Source organism: Ipomoea nil, unplaced genomic scaffold, assembly GCF_001879475.1.
Source record: "Ipomoea nil cultivar Tokyo-kokei standard unplaced genomic scaffold, Asagao_1.1 scaffold2480, whole genome shotgun sequence".
NCBI classification, from domain to species: domain Eukaryota; kingdom Viridiplantae; phylum Streptophyta; class Magnoliopsida; order Solanales; family Convolvulaceae; genus Ipomoea; species Ipomoea nil.
The window spans coordinates 274,433-296,328 of NW_017618908.1; the positions used below are offsets into that span (position 1 = coordinate 274,433).

Consider the following 21,896-nt stretch of genomic DNA (forward strand, 5'->3'; position numbering starts at 1 on the left):
TTGCAAATTGGGTTATATAGATAAGTAAGGTTGAAAAAATCGCTAGGTGCCCTCTACGCATTTGGGGAGAGCATAGCGCCTAGGGAGCTGATTTTTTAATTTTAATTTTAATTTTTTTTAAAAAAAATTAGTTAAACTCCCGCCTAGGCCGTCTAGTCCACGACGACCTACTTGGCGCCTAGGTGGCCGACCTCCTAGAACGACGATTCTGCCGAATTTCTAGGCAGCCGACCGATCGGCGCCTAGGTGCAATTTTTGCAACATTGTAGATAAGTAATGACGAAGTTATTCCAAACGATAATTAAGTATTCAGTTTGAAAAATTGATTTATAATCAAATATTTGTTTGTATTAATGACATCGATATTTAAAAAAGTCAATCATCTTATTACTTCTGTTATAAGCTAGCTGAAAGCTGAAAGTTAAAAAACTAATAGCTGAAGTTGAAAGTTAATAACTAATAAGCTAATTGATCGAAACTAATGTGTTTGGTAAGAATATCTATTGAATAAGATGATAAGTTTAAAAAGACAAACTTTCAACTTCACACACACACACACAGACAGACACACACACACACGTGCGCGCGCGCGCGATCGAAATTAATGTGTTTGGTAAGAATATCTGTTGAATAAGATGATAAGTTTAAAAAGACATAAACTTTCAACTTCACACACACACAGATATATATATATGTGTGTGTGTGTGTGTGTGTGTGTGTTATGATTTAGCATCTCATATTAAAGTAGCAATGTTTTGATTTAATTTTCGTGTATTTTAAAATATGTTATGAAATAGGTTAAAGGTGGAATGTTTTGATATATTGTTTCATATTATCTATTTTTTTAATCTTATCCATTCATTGGATATTTAAATAGAGAAATACTTTCATTTTATATATTAAATAACAATGAGTTCTTGTCGTAATGTGATGCCATTCCGGTTATCAGTCCAAATAGGTGGCCATGAGAAGGTATAGGACAGATAAGCTCTCTAGCTAGGTAAGAGAGTATGTATAAAAATTTCATGTTTTGTATAATAATTGTCACATAAGTGAAATAAATTGTGCCCTACTAAGTTACTTTTTAATAATTTGTACTTTTTACCTAAAATTAGCAAAAAAAATCTAGTGGTCTATGTTTATAATAAGGAAAAATTGTGCTTCCTTTCACAATCTGGTGGTCTATGTTTATAACAAAGAAAGAATTGTGCTTTTAGCAAGAAAATCTAGTGGTCTATGTTTATAACAAGGATATAATTCTAATTGCATCATGTGTATTCTCGTTATTTCATAAATTATACATCCCATAAAAGTAATATACTAAATTAGTAATAAATAATTAAACATCACTTTTTTTTTTTTTTGATTATTTCGTCAAAAAAGTAAGTTAATTATGATCCATGAATAATTAATTAATAGTGAATCATATTTTTTTTAAAGAAGTGATGAATATGTCTAGCACACTATTTAATAAAATATGAACAATATTAATTATAAAAATATCCGCGATAGCATTATTATGATATTATTATATTATTATGTATACAAAATATTAATTAAATATAAATGTTTAGAATCAATTTTTGTTAACCAAACCAAACAAATCCATTTGGAAAACCCTGAACATATTATTCTACTTTTTCATGTTTGTACATTTAGATTAATATTTTACATATTTTGTATTAGGATTTTGATTATAGAGTTTATGATTGAGTCTTTGGTTTTATTTCATTTATGGCCCGTTTGGTTCACGAAATAGGCCGGGAATGGCATAGCATTCCCAGTAATAGGCCTATTCATTTGTTTGGTAACCATTTCTATTATTAGGAATAATATTCCTGGTAATAGCCTATTACCTCAAATAAGGTAGTAGCTATTACTAGGCCCCCCTAGTATTAGCCTATTACTGAACGCTCAGGAATAGATTTTAGAATCTATTTTCTTTTTTACCCATTTCTTTAACCTAATTTTTTTTATCCTATATATAAATTTATCCTATTTCACCACTGTCACCGCTGTCGCCGCCACCACCACCACCACCATCGCCACAATCGTCGTCGCCCCTGCCACCACCGCCGCCCCCACCACTGCCACCGCCATTACCACCACTACCACCCCAGCACCACCACCGCCACCACCATCACCACCACCACCACCACCACCACCATCGCCGCCGCCGTCACCACCATCGCCGCCACCACCACCACCGCCACCAGAACCACCACCCAGCAGCACCATCGCCACCACCACCACCACCGCCGCCACAACCGTCGTCGCCCCCACCACCACTACCGTCGCCCCCACCACTGTCACCGCCACCACCACCACTACCACCCCAGCACCACCACCACCACCATCGCTACCATCACATATTTTTATAAGGGTATTTATGTCTTTTAAAACATATTTAATTTCTATTCCTTAAATCAACCAAACACTGTAATATAATTCTTAAAGTCTATTCCTTCCGCGAACCAAACAATAGAATACAATTCATATTCTATTCCTGGCCTATTCCATTCCTTATGGAATAGCATTCCTATTACCTCAAAATTCATTTCGTGAACCAAACGTGCTGTTAGTGGTTCACTTTTTTCTTCTTAAGAGCATTTACAGTTTAGATTTAAATTTTAATTTTTTTTTGTTGATTTATAAAATTTATCAGATTTACATATTTAGTTGTTAAGTGTTCATGATAATTACAAAAGTACAACTGCATTTTCTTTGTTGTTGTAAATCTGATCAAATCATTGATGTAAGATTGAGATTGGTTCTTATTTCTTCTCGTATGATATTATTCTCACAGGATCCCTTATATATATATATATATATATATATATATATGCTTAGGCTCGGGTGCGAAAGTGAGGTGAAATATGAGTTTTTGATTTGTCCAAATTAATCTTCTTTTTTTTTTTTTTTTTTTTTTTTTTTTAAGAGAGCTTCTAATCTACACAATGTCTTCCCCTCTAATAAATCTCTGATCTACTATCTTTGCATTTTGTTCAAATTATGGAAGACACAAAATTGTCTCCTAAGAGATACAATCGTGTACACCGGAAAGCACAAAAATTATGAAAGTCTCAATAATGTACTTTGGAAGGCTCAACAATGGTACTCAAAGACGAAACAATATGTACTATGGAAGGCGAAATAATACGCACTTCGAAGGTACAAAATAAATAATATGGTACTATAATACAACTGTATTTTTTCTTTTAAATAACTTCATTACGGACCCTTGATTAGGAATGAATGAATGAATCAGATTAAATTATATTTTTCACTTCATCCGTTATATATAGATGTATATATAAAAAAATAAAGTGAGATATATTTATATATACTATATATGTGTGTATTTGTGCCAGAGCTTACTCGAATGCTGTTCTGTTGAGCTTTTCAGAAAAAAACAGTTCCCCTTTCAGACTGTCAGTCTTTACCCCCACCCAGTAACACCACACACCGGTGGTAGGAGGAGAATCCAGCTCCGCCGAGCTCAACTAAGCGAAATGAGTGAGAGTTTTGACTTCTATTTTTTTTTGTGATCTTCGATTGATGCTTTGATAGAATCCTGGGAATGGCTGTTTGTTCATTCTATGTGTATGATTATCAATGTGGGTGTGAATGTAACTGATCATTTGACCATTTGCTTTGATTGGAGTTGATTTTCTTCATACAGGGCGCGTGTTTCCTTTGTTGATCATGCCTCCTCGGGGTATGAATGCACGGATTCTGTTCAATGAGTTTTGCATGTTTTGTGTTTCTTGCTGAGTGGCAGTTCCTAGGATTTTGTTTGAACTCTGATGCTGTGACCGATGGATGTATTCTGCATGAGGTTTTGAGCTTATTAAGGAGATGGGAATTTAGTTGTGTCCATGGGATTTAGCTTTGGGTTTGAAAATATAATGGAAGAGGTAGTTGGTGTTTGGTTTTGTAATGGAATTAAGAACATTTAATTTGATTGATAAAATGGGTTAATGAATTAAGTTGCTAATGTGTTGTTTCTATCGAGAAATATGGGATGAGGCCTCTGTTGTTTATATCTCCAACCCAGATTTTTTTTTCATGTTGTTTCAATTGAGAAATGTGGGATGTGGTGTTTCATGTCTGTTGTTCAGTATTCAATTGAATGCAAGTAATTGCAGATTTCCACTTCCCTCAATTTAGACATATCAATTTTGGTGGTTATCATTTCATCTCTAATGGATTTCATGAATCAGTTGATTCTACTGTTTCATTACAGAAATTAGCAATGCCACATTTTAACTTTCATTTTTGATCATATGCATGTAACTAACATTTATCATCTCATCTGTTAATGATTAAATGATACCGTTAGATTTCTTTTCTTCTTCTGAAGAAATATTGAGTGCCAAGTGTGGCATTTATCTTTTATCCTTAATCGCATTCTTTTCTGTGTGTTATTTTTGGGTGGGGGAACTTGCTACTGTAAATTTTGGTTGAATACCCTAGATCTAATGACTCTAGTTTGGTGATTAAGGTGTCTCAATGCATATAAAATGAACCCATACAGATAAAAACTAAAGAGGATGTTTGATGCCGAGCTTTGTGTTTACTCTGTTAATTAGGAGATTTATTGTCTGGCTGCTTCATGTTTTAACTTAGTCTGTATAGGTTTCCCGGTGGCTAAAGCAGTTAGATGGACAGATATCATACTTGTGCCAAATTGCCAAAATATATTCTTTTGCAAGTGAAATTCCACATTCCCATAGCCTTCAAAAGCTTGAAGGTTTTTCTCTAATTTTAACCTGTTATTGGGAATGAAAGTACACACCATTTTTAATATGATTGACTATTTTGATATTGGGCAATGAACTGTTATTTTGCATGTGTGGCTTGTGAAGTCAGTTGCAATATTTATTCATTAGGATGCTTCATAATCCTTATGTCTGGATAATTGAGTAATTTCACAAGCTTAGTTTTAAGTGATTCAACTACAATTATTTTTTTCAACAGCAGCAAGCCCTGAAGATATCTTGTTTATGATATTTTCTTGATTAACACTGGTCTAAGCCGAGGAGATACCAGCAAGGCTACAGGTATCATCAGCTGTTTTAATTGTAGGTTGTACTGCTCTAATTTCTAGAAGCAAAATTTCCAAGCTGGTATCATTAATGTCTTGAAAAGAATATGTGATGTTATAGTGCAAATAGTATTTAACAGTCAAGTGTTAGCACATAAAAGATCCTTGATTGACTTTAAATTTCTTACTTTAACTCTGTATTTCCCTTTCCAGAACACAAGCTTGCCACCTTTGATGGAGCATGATCTACATATAGAGTACCCGGTGCCATCAGGTGTCTTGAGGGGAATTAAGTTTAATATTCTATCTGAGTCAGATGCTGTAAGTACTTGCTGTGTTTCATGATCTTATATTACTAGTAATTTTGAGTGCTAAAGCAGGTCCTAAATCTGTTCTATCTATTTCCTTATCAATTTCTATAATATGAATGATGTTTCCAGAATGTTTCATGGTATTGACATGCCCCTTTAGTTTATATTACCAGAATGCTAGCACTTGCATGGCCATGAATATGTTTTTTTTTTTTTTTTTTTTTTTTTTTTTTTTTTTTTTTTTTTTTCTAAAATCTAGTTTCTTAATTTATTCTTTTTTCAAGAACTGAATTTCTTAGTGTAAACACTCAAATTGACCCTCATGAAAAAAAAAAATAGGAAACTTAACATGAGATGGATGGAGTAATAGGATTAGTGAGACTTCGGAAAAAACATTCAGTTAACTAACCATCCCATGTATGAGAGTAGAGCTTTTCCCTGAAGCTTGACAATGCTGGTCACTTCTTAAAGGGTTTTATTGGCCTTAATGCTTCATAAGGTCTTAAAATGGCTTATACCAGTTTTCCTTTGGCTTTAAGGTGCATGCCTACTTCATCACTTTTTCCCCATTTGCTCTTCTATGTGAAGTTTGTAAACCTGGCATGGAGGATATGTTAGACTACTATCTTCACTGTCTGGTAGTATGTTGTTTCTGTATTTTATTTTATCTGTCTTTGAAGGATATTTATTAATTCCATGTGACTTGTATAGGCCAAAATTTCAGCTAAGGTAATAGAACTAGTGAATGAAGTAACAGATCCTGCATTAGGACTGCCAAATCCAGTTTCTGAATGCCGTACATGTGGTGCAAAAGATGTAAAAGGATGTGAAGGTGTGAAAAGAAACTTATATATGATGTACGAGCTGATGCATGCCTTTGCTCTCATACTTGAGTATCATGTATCTCGATTCTACTTTTGCAGGCCATTTTGGTTTAATAAAATTCCCCTTCACAATTATCAGTCCATACTTCATATCAGAAGCTGCACGGATTCTCAATAAAATTTGCCCAGGATGTAAATCAGCTCGATGTGATAAGGTCAAGGTCAGGGACTACTATACAGACTTTGTTATGAATACTACAGTTGTATAATGGTGACATTGGAGATTTGCAGATAAGATTGTGATTGATGGTCTAAGTTTAGTGTTGTACATGTCTATCCATGCTTTCTTATTTAAAGATTGCAACTGTTAAAACAGTGAGAAGCATACCTCTGTGTAGCTCTCTCTCTCTTTCTGTGTGTCTTTAGGGGTTAGTCAACCACACCTTAAATACAAGCTGGTTCTAAACTGATATGGTATGCCAATATTTAGTTTCCTAAAATATGGGATACTCAATCACACAGAATATTCTATAACAGCAACATTGTCACCTCTGTCCAGTTCAAAGAACCTAATTGAATTCTCCTTCTGTCTAGGTTTATTTGAGGCTTTTTACTTCCTGAGTCAAAAAAACCTTTTTCCTTGACTGCAATTTTTTTGGCATTTATTGTAGTTTCCTTATTTCTAATTCTGTGTCCAATAATTGGGTTAATATGTTCAATCTGCAAAGTAGTCAAATTGACCATTCAGAGCACAGTGGTGGTTAGTTATTTGTCAAAACTTTATTTGAACATACCCTCTGTTCACTCTAATTGGCAACATTTCCTTCAAGATTATGCCGGTTGGATTGGTCACTTTTCTAGAAGACAAGTTTCATGCTAATTATAGCAACCCTTTTTATGTACATATTGTGCATAGGAACCTTCCCAGAGTATACTTTTTGTACTTTCTAGTACCTAAAAGGTGTTAGTCAGTAGTTAACTTAATCTATTCAACTATTTTCTCATCTCATATTGTTCTTCTACTGATGGCCTTTTCTGTGCTTTTTTATCAGAGGGTTGATTCCACATCCATGCGTCAGCAGCATGGTAATTGCAAGTATTGTGATGTAAGTTGGATAGTCTATTATTATATTCTTTTACCAATTAATCTTCATAGTTTCTGAACCTGCATTCTGTCAAACAAACAGGGAACTTTAAAAGATTATCCACAAATGAGATTTAGATTATCTCCCAAAGACATGTTTGGAAAGCCTGCAATTATAGCTGAAGTGAGTGAAAAATTGTTGAGGAAGTTTCCAAATACGACTTCAGGAGGAAGTTTGGCTTCTGATTATTGGGATATAATTCCACATGATGCAGGGCAAGATGAAAGTTCTCGACAATCAAAAAAACGAGTTCTATCATATGCACAGGTAGCTTCTCCTTTTCATTTCATCAGTTTTTCTTATTCTCTTGCCAAGTTTATAGTCCTTGTAATTGTTCTTACAGCTTTTGATCAAATAATTTTGTGCAGCAGAGATATGCTTAAATACAATTCAGGGTGTAACAGCAGATTATTTCATATCATGTACTGTACTTCTGTTATCAGGGATATGCCGGTTTTTTTTTTCCTTCATTTAATTTTTATTTTAAGTAACAAAGCAAATGACACAGACCTGAGTGATCATGGTCAGAAACTTCAGTCTTATTTCATTTCCTAGCAATAATTGCATTTGCTGGCTTGTTACTAGGAATGAATGAATGAAATATAGACGTAAAATTTGGTATATGTATGTGCTAAGTTGGTGTCTGTGGATTGAGCCTAATGATTTGACCTTTTGTGCATTCTGCCACTGAATTAGCAATTCCTGTTTGTGCATGAAAAATGCTATTTTTACTCCCTAACATGTCATTATTATCTATAAAGGAAAGCTCATTATATTCATTGGTTATCCTGAATTGGCCAACAGCGCCATTAGTTAAACAGATAAAGAGATGCCATTAAAAGAGTCCACAAAGTAATTAAATACAAGAAAGAGTTCAATACAATAGTGATACAAGAGAGGGAGTGAAGGTAGCATGACTCTTTACACATTTATGTACTGTCCATCTTTGTTGTGTTATGGGGTTTTAATTAAAAGTTTGTTCACTGCAGAGGTGATATTTATTTCTGTCTATTTTCCCAATTCTGTTGTGCATCTGAAAAACATTCTGTTTCCAACTTTTCCATTAGGTTTATAGCTTGCTGAAAGATGTTGATTCAAGACTTCTTGAGGCATTTCTCAAAAGTAGAACTTCAATCTTTCTCAGTTGTTTCCTTTTGACCCCTAACTGTCATCGTGTCACAGAATTAGGGCCTCATATGCTATTTGTAAGTGAAATATGTCTCTTCATTAACTTGATTTATTTCTCAGGCAAATCACATAATTTTTTGCTCCACAGTATCCTTCACATGCTTCTTCTACTTAAAAATTTAGGATGAAAGTAACAGGCTTTACAGAAAGCTGATTGACTTTAGAGGGGCAGCCAATGACTTAAGTATGCACGTTATTGACCGCATCAAACTTTCAAAGGTAAGATATACAAGAATATTCCATTCAATACCTTTGTCTTCTTTTAGTTATTTATTTTTGAGGAAGAAATTTTTATATGTGATGCGAACCTACATTTTGCAGCTTCGTGCTGAAAGACAAGCTATTATAGACCCTGCAATCAGCACATCTGGTCTGAAGTTTTTGAAAGAACTTCTCATTGCAAAGAGAAGTAATCATGCTTTCCGCTTGGTGGTAGTTGGCGATCCACAGATAAAGCTGTCTGAAATTGGTATTCCATGTCATGTTGCAGAGAGCCTACATGTAGCTGAGCATTTAAATACATGGAATTCAGAAAAGTTAACTGAGCACTGTGATCTCATGATTCTTCAGAAGGGATGGGTCCTTGTTCGCAGAAATGATGGCTTAGTTCGTGTTAGTATGCTGGACAAGTTGCAGAAAGGAGATACCATATATAGACCACTTGTTGATGGAGATATTGTGTTAATAAATAGACCTCCTTCTATTCATCAACATTCCCTTATTGCTCTGTCTGTCAGAATTCTTCCAATAACTTCGGCTCTTTCTATAAATCCCCTTATATGTTCTCCTCTTCGTGGGGACTTTGATGGTGATTGCCTTCATGGTTATGTTCCACAATCAATGGACTGCAGAGTGGAGCTTAGGGAGCTTGTTGCTCTAGACAAACAATTGCTTGATGGACAGAGTGGGAGAAACCTTTTGTCACTAAGTCATGACAGCTTGACTGCAGCTCATTTGATTCTGGAGGATGGGGTTCTCTTGAACCAGTGTCAGATGCAACAGCTGCAGATGTCTTGTCCTCGACAGTTCTCACTGCCAGCTATCTTCAAAGCATTATCAAAAGGCTCTTGTTATTGGACTGGAAAGCAGTTATTCAGTCTGCTCTTGCCATCAGATTTTGATTATTTTTTTCCATCTAATGGTGTATGTATTAGGAAAGGAGAAATTATGTCTTCTAATGGATCTTCTTGGCTACGTGACACTGATGGAAATCTTTTTCGTAGTCTTGTCAAACATTATGGAGATCAGGTTCTTCATTTCCTGTTTGCTGCACAGGAAGTTTTATGTGAGTGGTTGTCAATGAGGGGATTAAGCGTTTCCTTGTCTGATCTTTATCTCTCTTCTGATCCATCCACCCGAAAGAATATGGTTACTGAAATTTCATGTGGTTTGAAAGAGGCAGAGAGACTTTCTTATGTTACACTTCTCATGGTGGATTATACTCGAGATTTCCTTGTTGGAAGATCTGAAGGAAATCAGAATTCAAAAATTTTTGATGTTGAGCGATTGTCTATTGAGAAACAGAAGTCAGCTGCACTTAGTCAGGCTTCTGTTTGTGCTTTCAAAGATGTATTCTGGGATATCCAAAACCTGCTTTATCAGTATGCAAACAAGGGTAACTCATTCCTGGCTATGTTAAAGGCTGGGAGCAAGGGTAACCTTCTGAAATTGGTACAGCAGAGCATGTGTCTTGGTTTGCAGCATTCTCTGATTCCATTGTCTTTTCAAATCCCCCATCATCTTTCTTGTGGTGCATGGAATGATGAAAAGAACCATCCTCATGATATTATGGAATACTCTGGTACTTACATCCCATGTGCTGTGGTGGAAAATTCTTTTCTTACAGGTTTAAATCCTCTGGAGTGCTTTGTGCATTCGTTAACAACTAGGGAAAGTTCTTTTAGTGGGCATGCTGATGTTTCTGGTACTTTGACTCGTAAACTCACATTTTTCATGCGGGACCTTTACATTGGATATGATGGAACAGTGCGAAATCCTTATGGAAATCAAGTTGTGCAGTTTTCTTACTATAGTCGAGAAAAATCTGATCCCACTATAGCCCCTGAAGACGCTGTAAAAAGCCATTCTCATGCATCAAATGCAGTGGGTGGCCATCCTGTTGGTTCATTGGCTGCTAGTGCCATTTCCGAGGCTGCATACAGTGCTTTGGATCAACCCATTAGTGCGCTTGAGTCATCACCTCTGCTGAACCTTAAGGTTCTGTTCTCTCTCTCAAACTGTCTCCCCCTCCCCTCCCCTCCTCCAAAGATGAGAGAATATAGTTTCAACCTTATAAAATTACCTTATCTTGCATATCCTTCATTTTATACTGTCTGAATTGAACTATTTCAGGTTTGAAATATTTGGTCCACTTTATGTAGTTTTCTGAATCGTGAAGCTGTGATCATGTTATTCTTTTGCTAGTTCATGGCATTCAATACCTTTTTCCCTAACATTTGCCTGATATCAAGAAAGTTGTGTTTTAATTGATTGTTTATCTAACTTTATGCTTTTTTCTCTATTCTATTCAGCTGGATGTCTAGAGTCAGAACCGTCTTTCTAAAAGAAGTCACTTTTTAGCAATCCTGTAGTGTTGTTTTATTTTTTATGTACTATGCTTTCAGAATCCAGTAGATGACTGTTCCAAACTTCCAATTTCTAAGTAAATGAGAACTCCAATAGGGACTGCAAATGAAAATTTCAAACATCATATTTAGCAAGGCGTAGGAAGGACTGACTGAGAATTTATTTGAATGGCGTCAAATATCAATTCAATGTATGCATGGTCAATATCTGTGTAGGTTGCTAAGTTACAGAAATAATGGAAAACACAGGGTTTTGCATTTCATAGCATGAAGGTTGTGATAAGAAATTATGGGGAAGAACTCAAGTATACTAGCAAAAGAGGAGGAAAGAAGAAAGAAAGCTGGCTTAATCAAGTTTCTACTTTAACTTTTTTCTGACAGGAACCAGTTAAAGCCGTTTCCCATCTTCTCCAACATTTCATAGCATTTCATAAGTCCCTGTCTTTTTTTTTTTTGGACACCAGGGAAGGAGGTGCTTGTGCTAGTAATGTTGTATCCCTTTGGTTCTGCAGACCGGATTTTTAAAAATCTTTTTAAATTTTTTATCTGGCACTCTTGCGAACCAGTGTTTACTTCTATTTTCTGCTCCTAAGAACTTAACCAATTTAAAGTAATTCTATTAGTTATCTGCATCCTGATTCCTGAGAGATGAGGGTATAGTTTGATGTAGGAAATTTCTCTTTAACACATAAACCATTAACCATTTATATTTTCCAAAAAGAACAAGAGAAACATTAAAACAATTGAAAACCTCAATGTTTGCATGTGAAAACCTAGAAACACAGGTAACAAAATAAGAGAACATTGCATTGTTGTAACAGGAAGTGAGATGGTGTGATACTTCCTACATGCTTTTTAGCTAAACTACTTGCAATTGCTTGAAAATGAAATGCTGAGTTGCAGATGGTGACATATTTGTTCATTTATGAAAGAGGGAAACCTAGCAAAGCTGGCATCCATGGGAACACTTGTGTTCATTATGACAATATTGAGAATTTGAGATTGAGCTTTCTTCCTTCATTATGCTCATTCTTCAAGCAATCCATATTGAAAGTACAATTACGCAGCAGTAGTGGCAGTTATTTGTATTGCTTTCATGAGATTTTCTTGAAAATTTTATTCACCTTCTTGCTCCAAGCTTATATGTTTCTTGAGCTGGGAATACTTGCTTCTATGGGAACTGACTTGAGATTTTTGAATGCTTGATGCCTTATATGGTATTTATGATTTTACAGAAAGTACTGGAGTCAGGGGTAAGAAAAAGTAGTGGTGAAAAATCTGCATCAATGTTCTTGTCAAAAATGCTTGGAAGGTGGGCTTACGGTTTTGAATATGGAGCTTTAGAAGTAAAAAATCATTTGGAAAGGCTTCTGTTTTCGGACCTTGTTTCTGAAGTAATGATATGGTAATTTTCTTTACATTCCATTTGTGGCTGTTTTACTGTTTATGATGCATTTTTCTACTGGATGTTTTCTATTCAACTACTTATACTGTCTGTAACTTTAGTTTCTCACGAGAGACAAGCAGAAGCAGCCGCACTAGTCCTTGGGTTTGCCATTTTCACATAAATAAGGTAATGCAATCATAATTTTTTTGAGTCATATCTATAAGTTTAATAATTCCTGAATTTTTATTCTTTCAGGAAATTGCAAAGAGGAGAAGACTAAAGTTAGAATCCATTACTGATGCTCTTAACATGAGTTACACAGCCACTAAAGTAAAAGCAAAAGTTGAACTTCCAAATCTGCAGATAACATGCACGTAAGACATCACTCCAAGGACTGCCATCTTTCCAGTTGGTACTGGATCAATGAATATTACCCATATGAAAATAAAGTTTGCTGAGTTTAATTTCACCATGGGTTAGGACTTAGGACCCCATCTAAATTACTGGAAAATAATTCTGATACAAGATTTAGATGTGTATGCTTTGCTTTGGCCTTGCTTTCTTAATATGCAGATACCGCTTTCTGTTGCTGGAGCCAAGTATTCTCCTGATCTTTGTTGTTTTTGACAGGGATTGTTGTGTTGCTGACACATCAAAGCAAGACCCAAAATCTTGCATTACAGTTGCTATTGTTGGAATTACTAAAGATTCATATCCGGAGCTGGATATCCTTCGTGATTTTGTGATACCATTCCTCCTTAGAACAGTTGTTAAAGGTTTTATTCATTAAACTTGAGCTTTTATATACTGTTACACATGAATGTTTGCTGGTTTCCATCTTTTTGTTGATAATATTCACTTCTCTCTCTCTCTCTCTCTCTCTCTCTCTCTCTCTCTCTCTCTGTGTGTGTATACAGATATGAATTGGATTGCTACAAAATAAAAACAGAAAAGCTGACGACCAACTTCTTAAAATCATTTTTTGTCCATCTTTGAAGTTAAAACCTATGTTGTTTAGATTATCTTCTCATCTATGCATTTTGAAGTGCTAGATATATTCACTAATCTAAAATGTGCTTATTCTTCTAGTGGATTCTTTTTTCAATTCTAGAGGAATTAAATACTTATTATTTCTAAATCTGGACTTGATTTTTAGGATTCTCTGCATTCAAAAAGGTTGATATCTTATGGAGGGAGGAGGCACCCATTTTATCCAAGTCTTCTATAAGGTCTTCTGGAGAACTTTATTTGCGGGTTTTGATGTCTGAAAACTGTGACAGAACTAAATTTTGGAGTGTCCTTGTGGATAGTTGCCTTCAAATAATGACTATGATCGACTGGGAACGCAGTCATCCTGATGATATTCATGATATCTCTGTAGCCTATGGGATAGATGTTGCTTGGAAGTGTTTTCTAAGAGTGAGTTATGATTACATGTTTTCATATTGTGAATCAAATTTTCCCCAGCAGTATGTTCCTTTTTTGTTCTGAGGTAGTAAGAACTTTATATCTTTCTATTCCATAGAATTAGAAACGTTGTATACTTATAATGTACTGTTGAAGTGCAGGATCTAAGTTCTGCAGTGTCTGATACTGGCAAGATTATCCTCCCAGAACACTTGGTACTTGCAACTGACTGTCTGTCATCTTCGGGACAATTTCTTGCTTTGAGTGCAAAAGGCCTGTCATTTCAAAGAAAAGAAAATGGTGTTTCTACACCCTTCACGCAAGCATGCTTTTCAGTAATGTCATTAACACTCTTACTAGTCTAATTTTTCCTTGGTTCAATGTTATGCTAGGTTGCTAGTCGTATTAACTAAAAGGTTAAGCCTAGTTATCCGCAAGATGTATCCATTAATGTGTATTTTAACTCAATGCAGAGTCCTGGAGAAAGTTTTCTTAAAGCAGCCAAAATGGGATTGTCAGATGATCTTCGAGGGACTGCAGAAGCTTTATCTTGGGGAAAGATTCCACCTGTTGGTACTGGTTTCCAGTTTGACGTTTTATACTCTGGGAAGGTATTCAGGAATTTCCTGTTAAAGGATATTAAGTGCACTGGTGAATAATTTCTTACTACTTCATGCTCTAATTTTATCCTCTTCTGAAAAGGGGTTTGAGCCTTCTGAAACCACTGATGTGTATAATCTGCTGGGTAAGCATGCTGCACTCCAGAAGGAGAAAATGATGCTCTATCCCGAGGAAAGCAAAGAAATTGTCAGCAAGCCTCTTGCTCAGCGTCTATGTAAATATGGTGATTTTTATTCAGAGGGAGAAAATAGTTTGTTACCAAAAGCAATTTCGAGTTCCTTTACGTTGAATGACATTCAGAGGCTCTCTAAGGCATTGAGGAATATCTTATACACGTAAGTAAATTTCTCACTCTTTTTATTTCATCCAGTTTGCAATATTAGTAAGCTAAATTAATTCAAGTGAAGCTGCATATTTTTTAATTTTGAAGTTGACCCTTCAGAGCTCCGTTTTATCAAAAGCTGACACCAATGGGATTATGTACATCCTGTAGTATTCTGGTTTTCAACAAGTTCAATATCTATTGCTGATTAAAATACAGATACATATTAGCCTAAACTGCTTTCATGTTAAATATATACCCAAAGCTAACTTTGTATAGGCATTTGTGTTGGATTGGAATTTAAGGAATAATGAGCAAAATACCAACATGCCCCCAAACAATAATAATAGAAGTAATAGAAATTCCATCTACCACTACTAAGCATATCTATCTCCCTCCGAGAGGGACCCTCCCACCTCTCTTTTGTTTCAACTTGTCTCTTTCTTTTAAAGTCACCACCAACACTAGGCAATGTTGTAAACATTGCTAGACACCCATCGGGCGTTTGATGGGTTCCTAGGCGATCTATTAAAAAAATAAAAAATAATACTAGTTTAGAAAAAAAAAAAAAAACTCATAAAATACTAAAGTTTCGATATTTCTAACTGGAGTTTAAAATGGGTTAAAATTCTAGGGTTACAAAACTAGGCTATTTTCAAATTGCAAAATGCTAAAAGGCCAAGAGGAAATTAGCAATAAATCAATAATTTACATGTTCCCTACCTCTTGGAGTCTTGGGCGAGAACTGCAAGATTGACAATTGGCGATGGCGAAGTCAAGTGGCTTGCGGTGTTGAGCATGATCAAATGGTGAATTGGTGATGGTGTCTCAGGCTCTTGGCTGCTGCAACCGTGCAGCAGTGGCAGTGCGCTGTCATGATGAACGGCTGTTGGATGGGGAGAAGGACAGGCTGCGCTTTGCTTTCCAACAGAAGGGCTGTGTTTCGGTTCTGCAAAGTGTGATTGTGGTCTGTAGAATGCTGCGAAGGCGAATCTGAGATTAGGTTTGTTTCACTCAAAACTATATTGTTTTGAGCAAAACAAATCTAAATAAAAGAAAAAAAATCAGCCAATTAGGAAACTATGGTGATTAGTCAGCTGACTGCCTAAAATGGCAGCTTTCACCTAATTTGATTCGGCCTAGGGGCACCTAGCGCCTAGGCGGCCTCCTAGGCCGAGTTTTACACCTTCTGCAACTTGAGAATAAAATAAATTATATATATGGAAAGATTTTCGGTGCCTCACTCTCCCATGCCTCCTTCCAAAAATGGGAACGGTGGTTGGTCATATTTACTGGGTTGAGTAAAGAAAGAAAAAAAAGTGGCATGTGCCTGTAAGTAAAAGTTACATTTGACTGGAAACTTCCATGTTTAATGGACTGAAAATTTAAGTGAATACCCATGCTAATCTGGATGCTTTAGTTCATTTATCAAATCCAAGGGCCAGAGACAACAGTACGAGTGTAGTTAATCACAATACCGAGAAAATCTGAAGATAATAAAAATAGGCAGTTACCGGATATTCACTGTCAAGAATAGGCTTGTAAAAGTCGTAGACATGAGCCATATGGCTACCCCTCAACTTGCTCTCAAAAACAATAGGAGCATCCGGCCCTATTAGCATAGCAATAGCTGCAGCTCCTCCAGTTGGCCGAGCTCTCCCTCAGCATAGACCTATCAAAATTTGTTATTCAGTAAAGGTGTTTGAATACACACACACATATATGTATGTATATAAAGGTGAAAATCATACCGCACTGTCTGTGCACACAAGAAGCCCATAGCGGCCATCCCATGAACTGCTCTCAACCCCTTCAATGTCAGTGTTTCCGCATTTCTGTTTTTGTCACACATCAAGAATCAGTACTCAGAAGTGAAAAGTGGTATTTAGATTCATCAAAAAACAGTATTATGAAAATGAGTTCAGTACCTCAAAAATTTGCATCAGGAAAGTCTTGATTGATTTACTCTTGTCAATAACAGTCTCACTTCCAACTTCCAATCTACTGATTTGCTTTGGATCAACTCCTTACTTCTCAAGAAGTGAAGTAACAGCTGTTAAACTGAGAATCCAAAAATGAATAAGCAATCACATTACATTATGTCTGCCAATTAGGTAGGAAATTTACTGAACTAATAAAGCATGGTCCAATCAAGCAATGGCCTCATAAAGCCTTACCACATCCTAACTATCTAACGGAAAAAAAAATCACATCATAAATAAAGCTAATACCTCATCGCTATGACATCCTAGGTAGAGTATGATTCTCTCCCCTACCCTTTATAATTTGCTTGTTGGTTTAATTTATCTATTCCTTATAGGTATGATATTAATGATCATTTGAAAGAAGCTGACAAGTCTGTTGTGATGAGGGCCTTATATTTTCATCCTCGAAGGAGTGAGAAAATTGGGACTGGAGCACATGAAATCAAGGTATGTAAGCATAAAATAGTATTTTTAACTAGACTGGAAGACTTCAATTCTGTTAGGGACAATATACTGGATATGAAATATGATGTGAATCTGAGATTGGTTCCTGACCATATAAAAGTACTATCAATATTTATTTTAATTATTTACTGGGTAATTAAATGGTATTTTTATGAGTTTGATCCGCCAAATGGTAGGTTTATAGGAAGACCATGTTTCACGCGCAAAATGCAAAATTTGCTTTCGTTAATGCAGAAAAAAATTTCCACTCGACAGCTAGCTTTAAATGAATTCTTTATAGTCTTAAGGAGGAAAAATAGTACCATCCCAACAGTTTGTTTGCTTACATTGAGATACTGCTTGGAAATATATTGCATACCACTGTTTTAATCCGAATTGTAATTGTTGTTTCATATGGACAGAGGTGATTGTTTGAGTCAAGAATGAAAATTTATTATAGTTTTTTCCCTGCCCCTTATCGTTTCTGCAAATTTTGTGATTCTATACTCATCCTCATCACAGGTTGGTCAGCATAAAGGACATGCAAATTCCCGCTGCTTCCTTTTGGTACGTTCAGATGGAACAGTCGAAGACTTTTCTTATCACAAGTGCGTACATCATGCTCTCAAGCTAATTGCTCCAAAGAAGGCAAAAACTTACCATTCGCGATGGTTGAATGGGTACTGATTCAAGATTCCTGCAGAGTTGATGTTATGCTCCTAATAAGAGTTCATTTGTGGGTAGAAGCTGCACATTAGAGTACAGTGATGGGAAACTATCATGAAAGCTGGCACTTCTTTCCTTTTCCATAATTGTTAATCTTTTTACATTCTGCTTGTAGGGCAGTCCATCTGTCATGCTTTTTTATGCTGCTCCCACTCAAGCTTGTCTGCCTAGAATTATTGTAGGCAGAGAGGATTTAGTGGAAGTAACATAGAAAAGCTATGGATTGCCATCTGTTTCGTTCTGTATCATTAGGTTTATCAATCTCGTGTAGTGGATCGGGATTAAGACTTAGTTGAGTTGAGTCAAAACTTGAAGTTTAGTAGTAATTGTCAATTGTTAATGTATGAAATTGTAGTGACCAAAATAAAAGATTGTAATGGCTCTACTAAGTTGGTGTACCCTCTTGTTAACATGTATGTGCTTGGCTACTCTTTAGACTTGTGGCATCTCTCTTCTTTCAGTAATTCTTCAGACAACTCAATTGGTTCTTGTGTGGTAGATTGTGAACAAGAATCCAAAATCAAACTCTGATGAGAGTTTCACTCAATGTGAACACCAGACACTGATCCTCCCACAAAATGGACCGTTGAGTTTGTTTTTTTGGACAAGTTTTAGTTCCATCTAGCAAAAAAGATAGAAAAAAATATTGAAGTTAGGCTAACAACCCTCCTCTTTCTTCCTCACCCACTCATGTCATTTCCAGAATGTGCTTCAAAATAAGCTTTTGCCTACCAAACAAAGTATAACACTGCCTCTCAAGAAAATGCCAAATCCACTTTTTTCCAAGAATTGGAAACACGTACCAAATTTAATTTCATGTTGCAATGCTGAATGCTGCTCATGACCCACCACAGAAATATGAACAAATAGCCAATCAATTCAACACCCAGCCCACAGGCTGGTTTGGTTGGTTCTCATCTCATAATTGGCTTAAGGACAATATATACTTGACTGTGCTCATCAGATCAGTGTTCATGAAAGCAGAAACCTTTATATGTTGGTACAGCTTGACAAAATTTTGCACTCTCTTTGGATGGGTAACGAGAGAAACTGGTAGCCACTATTTGAGGGTGCACACTAACATTGATGATGTGTAATAGCACACAAACTACATAGAAAAGGTAAATCACATTAGTAAGATCCTGCAACGAGCTCGACCAAGAAGGTGTTGACAAGAATCAGACCTGTGATCTTTTAGTCCATAATCATGTTGCACGCCACTAGTTTTTGCAACTTCTATAAATAATTTAAAGGAATAAGGTTCAAATTGGCCACTGAACGTAACCTGAAAATGCAATTAGGCCACTGAACGAAAAAAAAGTGCAATTAGGCCACTGAACACTCCAAAAATGTGCAATTTCACCTGATAGCAGGTTACCCTCAATTTTAGCAGGTTATCTGCTTACGTGGCAGCTGAGTTGGCATTTTTAATAAATTTTAATTAATTTTTAATAAATTTTAATAATAACTTTTTATTAAAAAAATTTTTTAAAAAATAAAAACGACTTTATTATTTTTTTATTTAATATTTTCCAATTTTTTATAAAATTTATTATTAAAATTAATTATTAAAAATTATTTAAAAATTATTAAAAATGCCAACTAAGTTGCCACGTAAGCAGGTAACCTGCTAAAATTGATGGTAACCTGCTATCCGGTAAAATTGCATACGTTTGGAGAGTTCAGTGGCCTAATTGCACATTTTTTGAGTGTTCAATGGCCTAATTGCACTTTTTTTTCGTTTAGTGGCCTAATTGCATTTTCAGGTTACGTTCAGTGGCCAATTTGAACCTTATTCCTAATTTAAATTTAATATCTAAGTATTTGCATCAATAAACCTTCATTAGCATATCTTATACCGTTTGGGAAGATCTTCCACTCTCCAAACCCAAAGTCAACTGTGTGGTGAATCGAACTTTCACAAATTATTTTAGCGTAAATTTTTCTGAGACCAGCATATATTAAAAGTTTATGGGAACATCGTATATTAAAATCCAATTAATTTCAGAAGTAGTATAAACCAAAAAAAAGAGAAGATTAATTCTTCTCAATAAATAACCAAATAATCAACATTTTTTATTAACAAGTAATAAAATATACAGATCGGAGTAAACATATACATTTAACTTTTTTTTCTTTTCTTTCCAAAGTGATAGGGACTCAAGTCACTCAACAACCAAACATTATTATATGGACCATAAATAAAAAAAATATATTTTAATATACTAAAAATATATTATTTATGTACGTAAAATACATTATTTTGTATATTATTAATTAAATAATGTGCATTTGTTTAAAAAAAAATTGTGTATAAAATATGTAAATATGTAATTTTAATATATTAAAAATGTATTTTGCAGGTAATGGTGCATAGAAAAATTTAGCCAGCAGCTCACATGCAAACATGATTCATAGTTCGTACTATAACTCATCGGCCTAAAATACTCCGTATTAAATTAGAACCACGAAAATAATATTTAAATCTCAATTTCACTATCATACGGTTTGTTGGGTCGTTATTTGGACAACCTAGCTAGCTACCTCTCCATAATTATTATTAAAATACAAAAAAAAAAAAGAAAAAAAAAAAGAAGAAGAAGAAGAAGAAGAAGGAATTTCATCGTTCTTTTACTGAATCTACAACCATTATAACTACCACAGCTCGCAAACTAATGCTGTTGACATGGATGTGTGTCCTCTCTGTGTATATATATGCTTTTGTCACAAATGACCAAATAAAATGATGATATAAATAATTAAAACGAGATTTTTATTAATCACCCTTAAATGAAGAAGCAAACAATATAATGCAAAAAGAGAAAGAGAGAATGCAGGTTAAAGTTCATAGCTAATTTGTAGTAGTTTTGGGTACCCTTCAGAAATTATAAAAAAAAAAAAAAAAAAAAAAAAAAAACGTAGAACAACATAATTAAAATCAAGACATTCACTGCTTCCATTAAAAACTTCATTAAAAACGAGTCATAACAAAAGTATTATATATATATATATATATATATATATATATATATATATATATATATATATAGTTCATACTCATCGAAGTTACACTTAGCATATCTTCTATTTAAACCATGAAAGGTAACAAAGAAAGTCTACAAAGAAATTGAAGAGTTTCAATTATTACTAAGGTGATATAAATTTTGGAATATTATATTATTATATTTGGTTTGTGTTATATATATTTTTCAATGAATCTCAAAATCTAATTTTTTTCTACCACTTAGGTATTATATATATTGTTGCCAAACACATTTTCTTACTTTAACCTTTAACCATATTTCATATATGTTCTTTCCCTATGTAGATACAGTGTCTCAACTTATTGCTGCTAGCTACAACTTTTTCTTCTCTGATCTATTGTGCAATCTTAGCTTTCAGATCTCTTCTCTCAATTTTACAGGTAATAATCTTCCATCCTTCGTATTTCTTCTTCTATATATGTCTATATTGTTGTTCATACATCACAATAGTCTAGGATTTAACCATTGAACTTAAAACGAGTCGATCAAGGGACTAATTAAAATAAAATAATTAAATTGACATAAAACATACTTATCAATTAAACATTTTAATAGTACGTGCATTTGAAAGTGTGTTTACCTTGTGCTCCTACTCAACAAAGGACTATAATGAGGTAAACCAGTCTAATTAAGTTATCATAACTGATTGATTCAAACTAAGAAGATCAATAAGTCGCGCTCTCACTAAGATCCGAATTGTTAGTTTCTTCAGAGCTTCCATGCCAAGCACTTTGTGCATGCTCATATAACATGTAGTGACTCTTTTATACTTGAGGTCATGACACCGAGATTCGGTGGAGGCGGTGTTGACCCTTTGTGTTTCAACAAATTGAGAAATGATAGATGAACAGATACTAGAA

The 21,896-nt window shown here is 34.9% G+C and overlaps 1 protein-coding gene across 5 annotated transcripts; it reads left to right on the forward strand.

Moving 5' to 3' along the window:
- Window positions 1-3,366: 3,366 nt before the first annotated feature.
- On the forward strand, window positions 3,367-18,427 carry LOC109153272 (DNA-directed RNA polymerase IV subunit 1). 5 transcript variants are annotated; one of them, XM_019301142.1, is made up of 21 exons: window positions 3,367-3,516; window positions 4,981-5,063; window positions 5,261-5,368; window positions 6,070-6,190; window positions 6,282-6,403; window positions 7,235-7,288; window positions 7,370-7,594; window positions 8,395-8,532; window positions 8,639-8,734; window positions 8,837-10,586; window positions 10,620-10,732; window positions 12,336-12,505; window positions 12,607-12,673; window positions 12,743-12,861; window positions 13,118-13,263; window positions 13,644-13,906; window positions 14,056-14,229; window positions 14,368-14,505; window positions 14,597-14,850; window positions 17,158-17,269; window positions 17,789-18,427. In XM_019301142.1, exons 3-21 carry the CDS (start codon window positions 5,282-5,284, stop codon window positions 17,951-17,953), a joined length of 4,314 nt encoding a protein of 1,437 aa, XP_019156687.1. In that variant the 5' UTR covers window positions 3,367-3,516; window positions 4,981-5,063; window positions 5,261-5,281; the 3' UTR covers window positions 17,954-18,427. The 5 variants fall into 5 exon arrangements, with proteins under 5 accessions (XP_019156687.1, XP_019156683.1, XP_019156686.1 ...); XM_019301138.1 differs by having other exon boundaries at window positions 8,837-10,732; XM_019301141.1 differs by having other exon boundaries at window positions 4,984-5,063; window positions 8,837-10,732.
- The last annotated feature ends 3,469 nt before the right edge of the window (window positions 18,428-21,896 follow it).

What these genes read in the sequence shown, in the direction of transcription:
- LOC109153272 (XM_019301138.1), top strand. Translation starts at nt 5,282, where the DNA reads ATGGAGCATGATCTACATATAGAGTACCCGGTGCCATCAGGTGTCTTG. An exon ending in AGATGTAAAAGGATGTGAAG is followed by an intron (nt 6,191 to 6,281) that starts GTGTGAAAAGAA and finishes CTACTTTTGCAG; the next exon opens with GCCATTTTGGTTTAATAAAA. An exon ending in CCTTAGAACAGTTGTTAAAG is followed by an intron (nt 13,264 to 13,643) that starts GTTTTATTCATT and finishes CTTGATTTTTAG; the next exon opens with GATTCTCTGCATTCAAAAAG.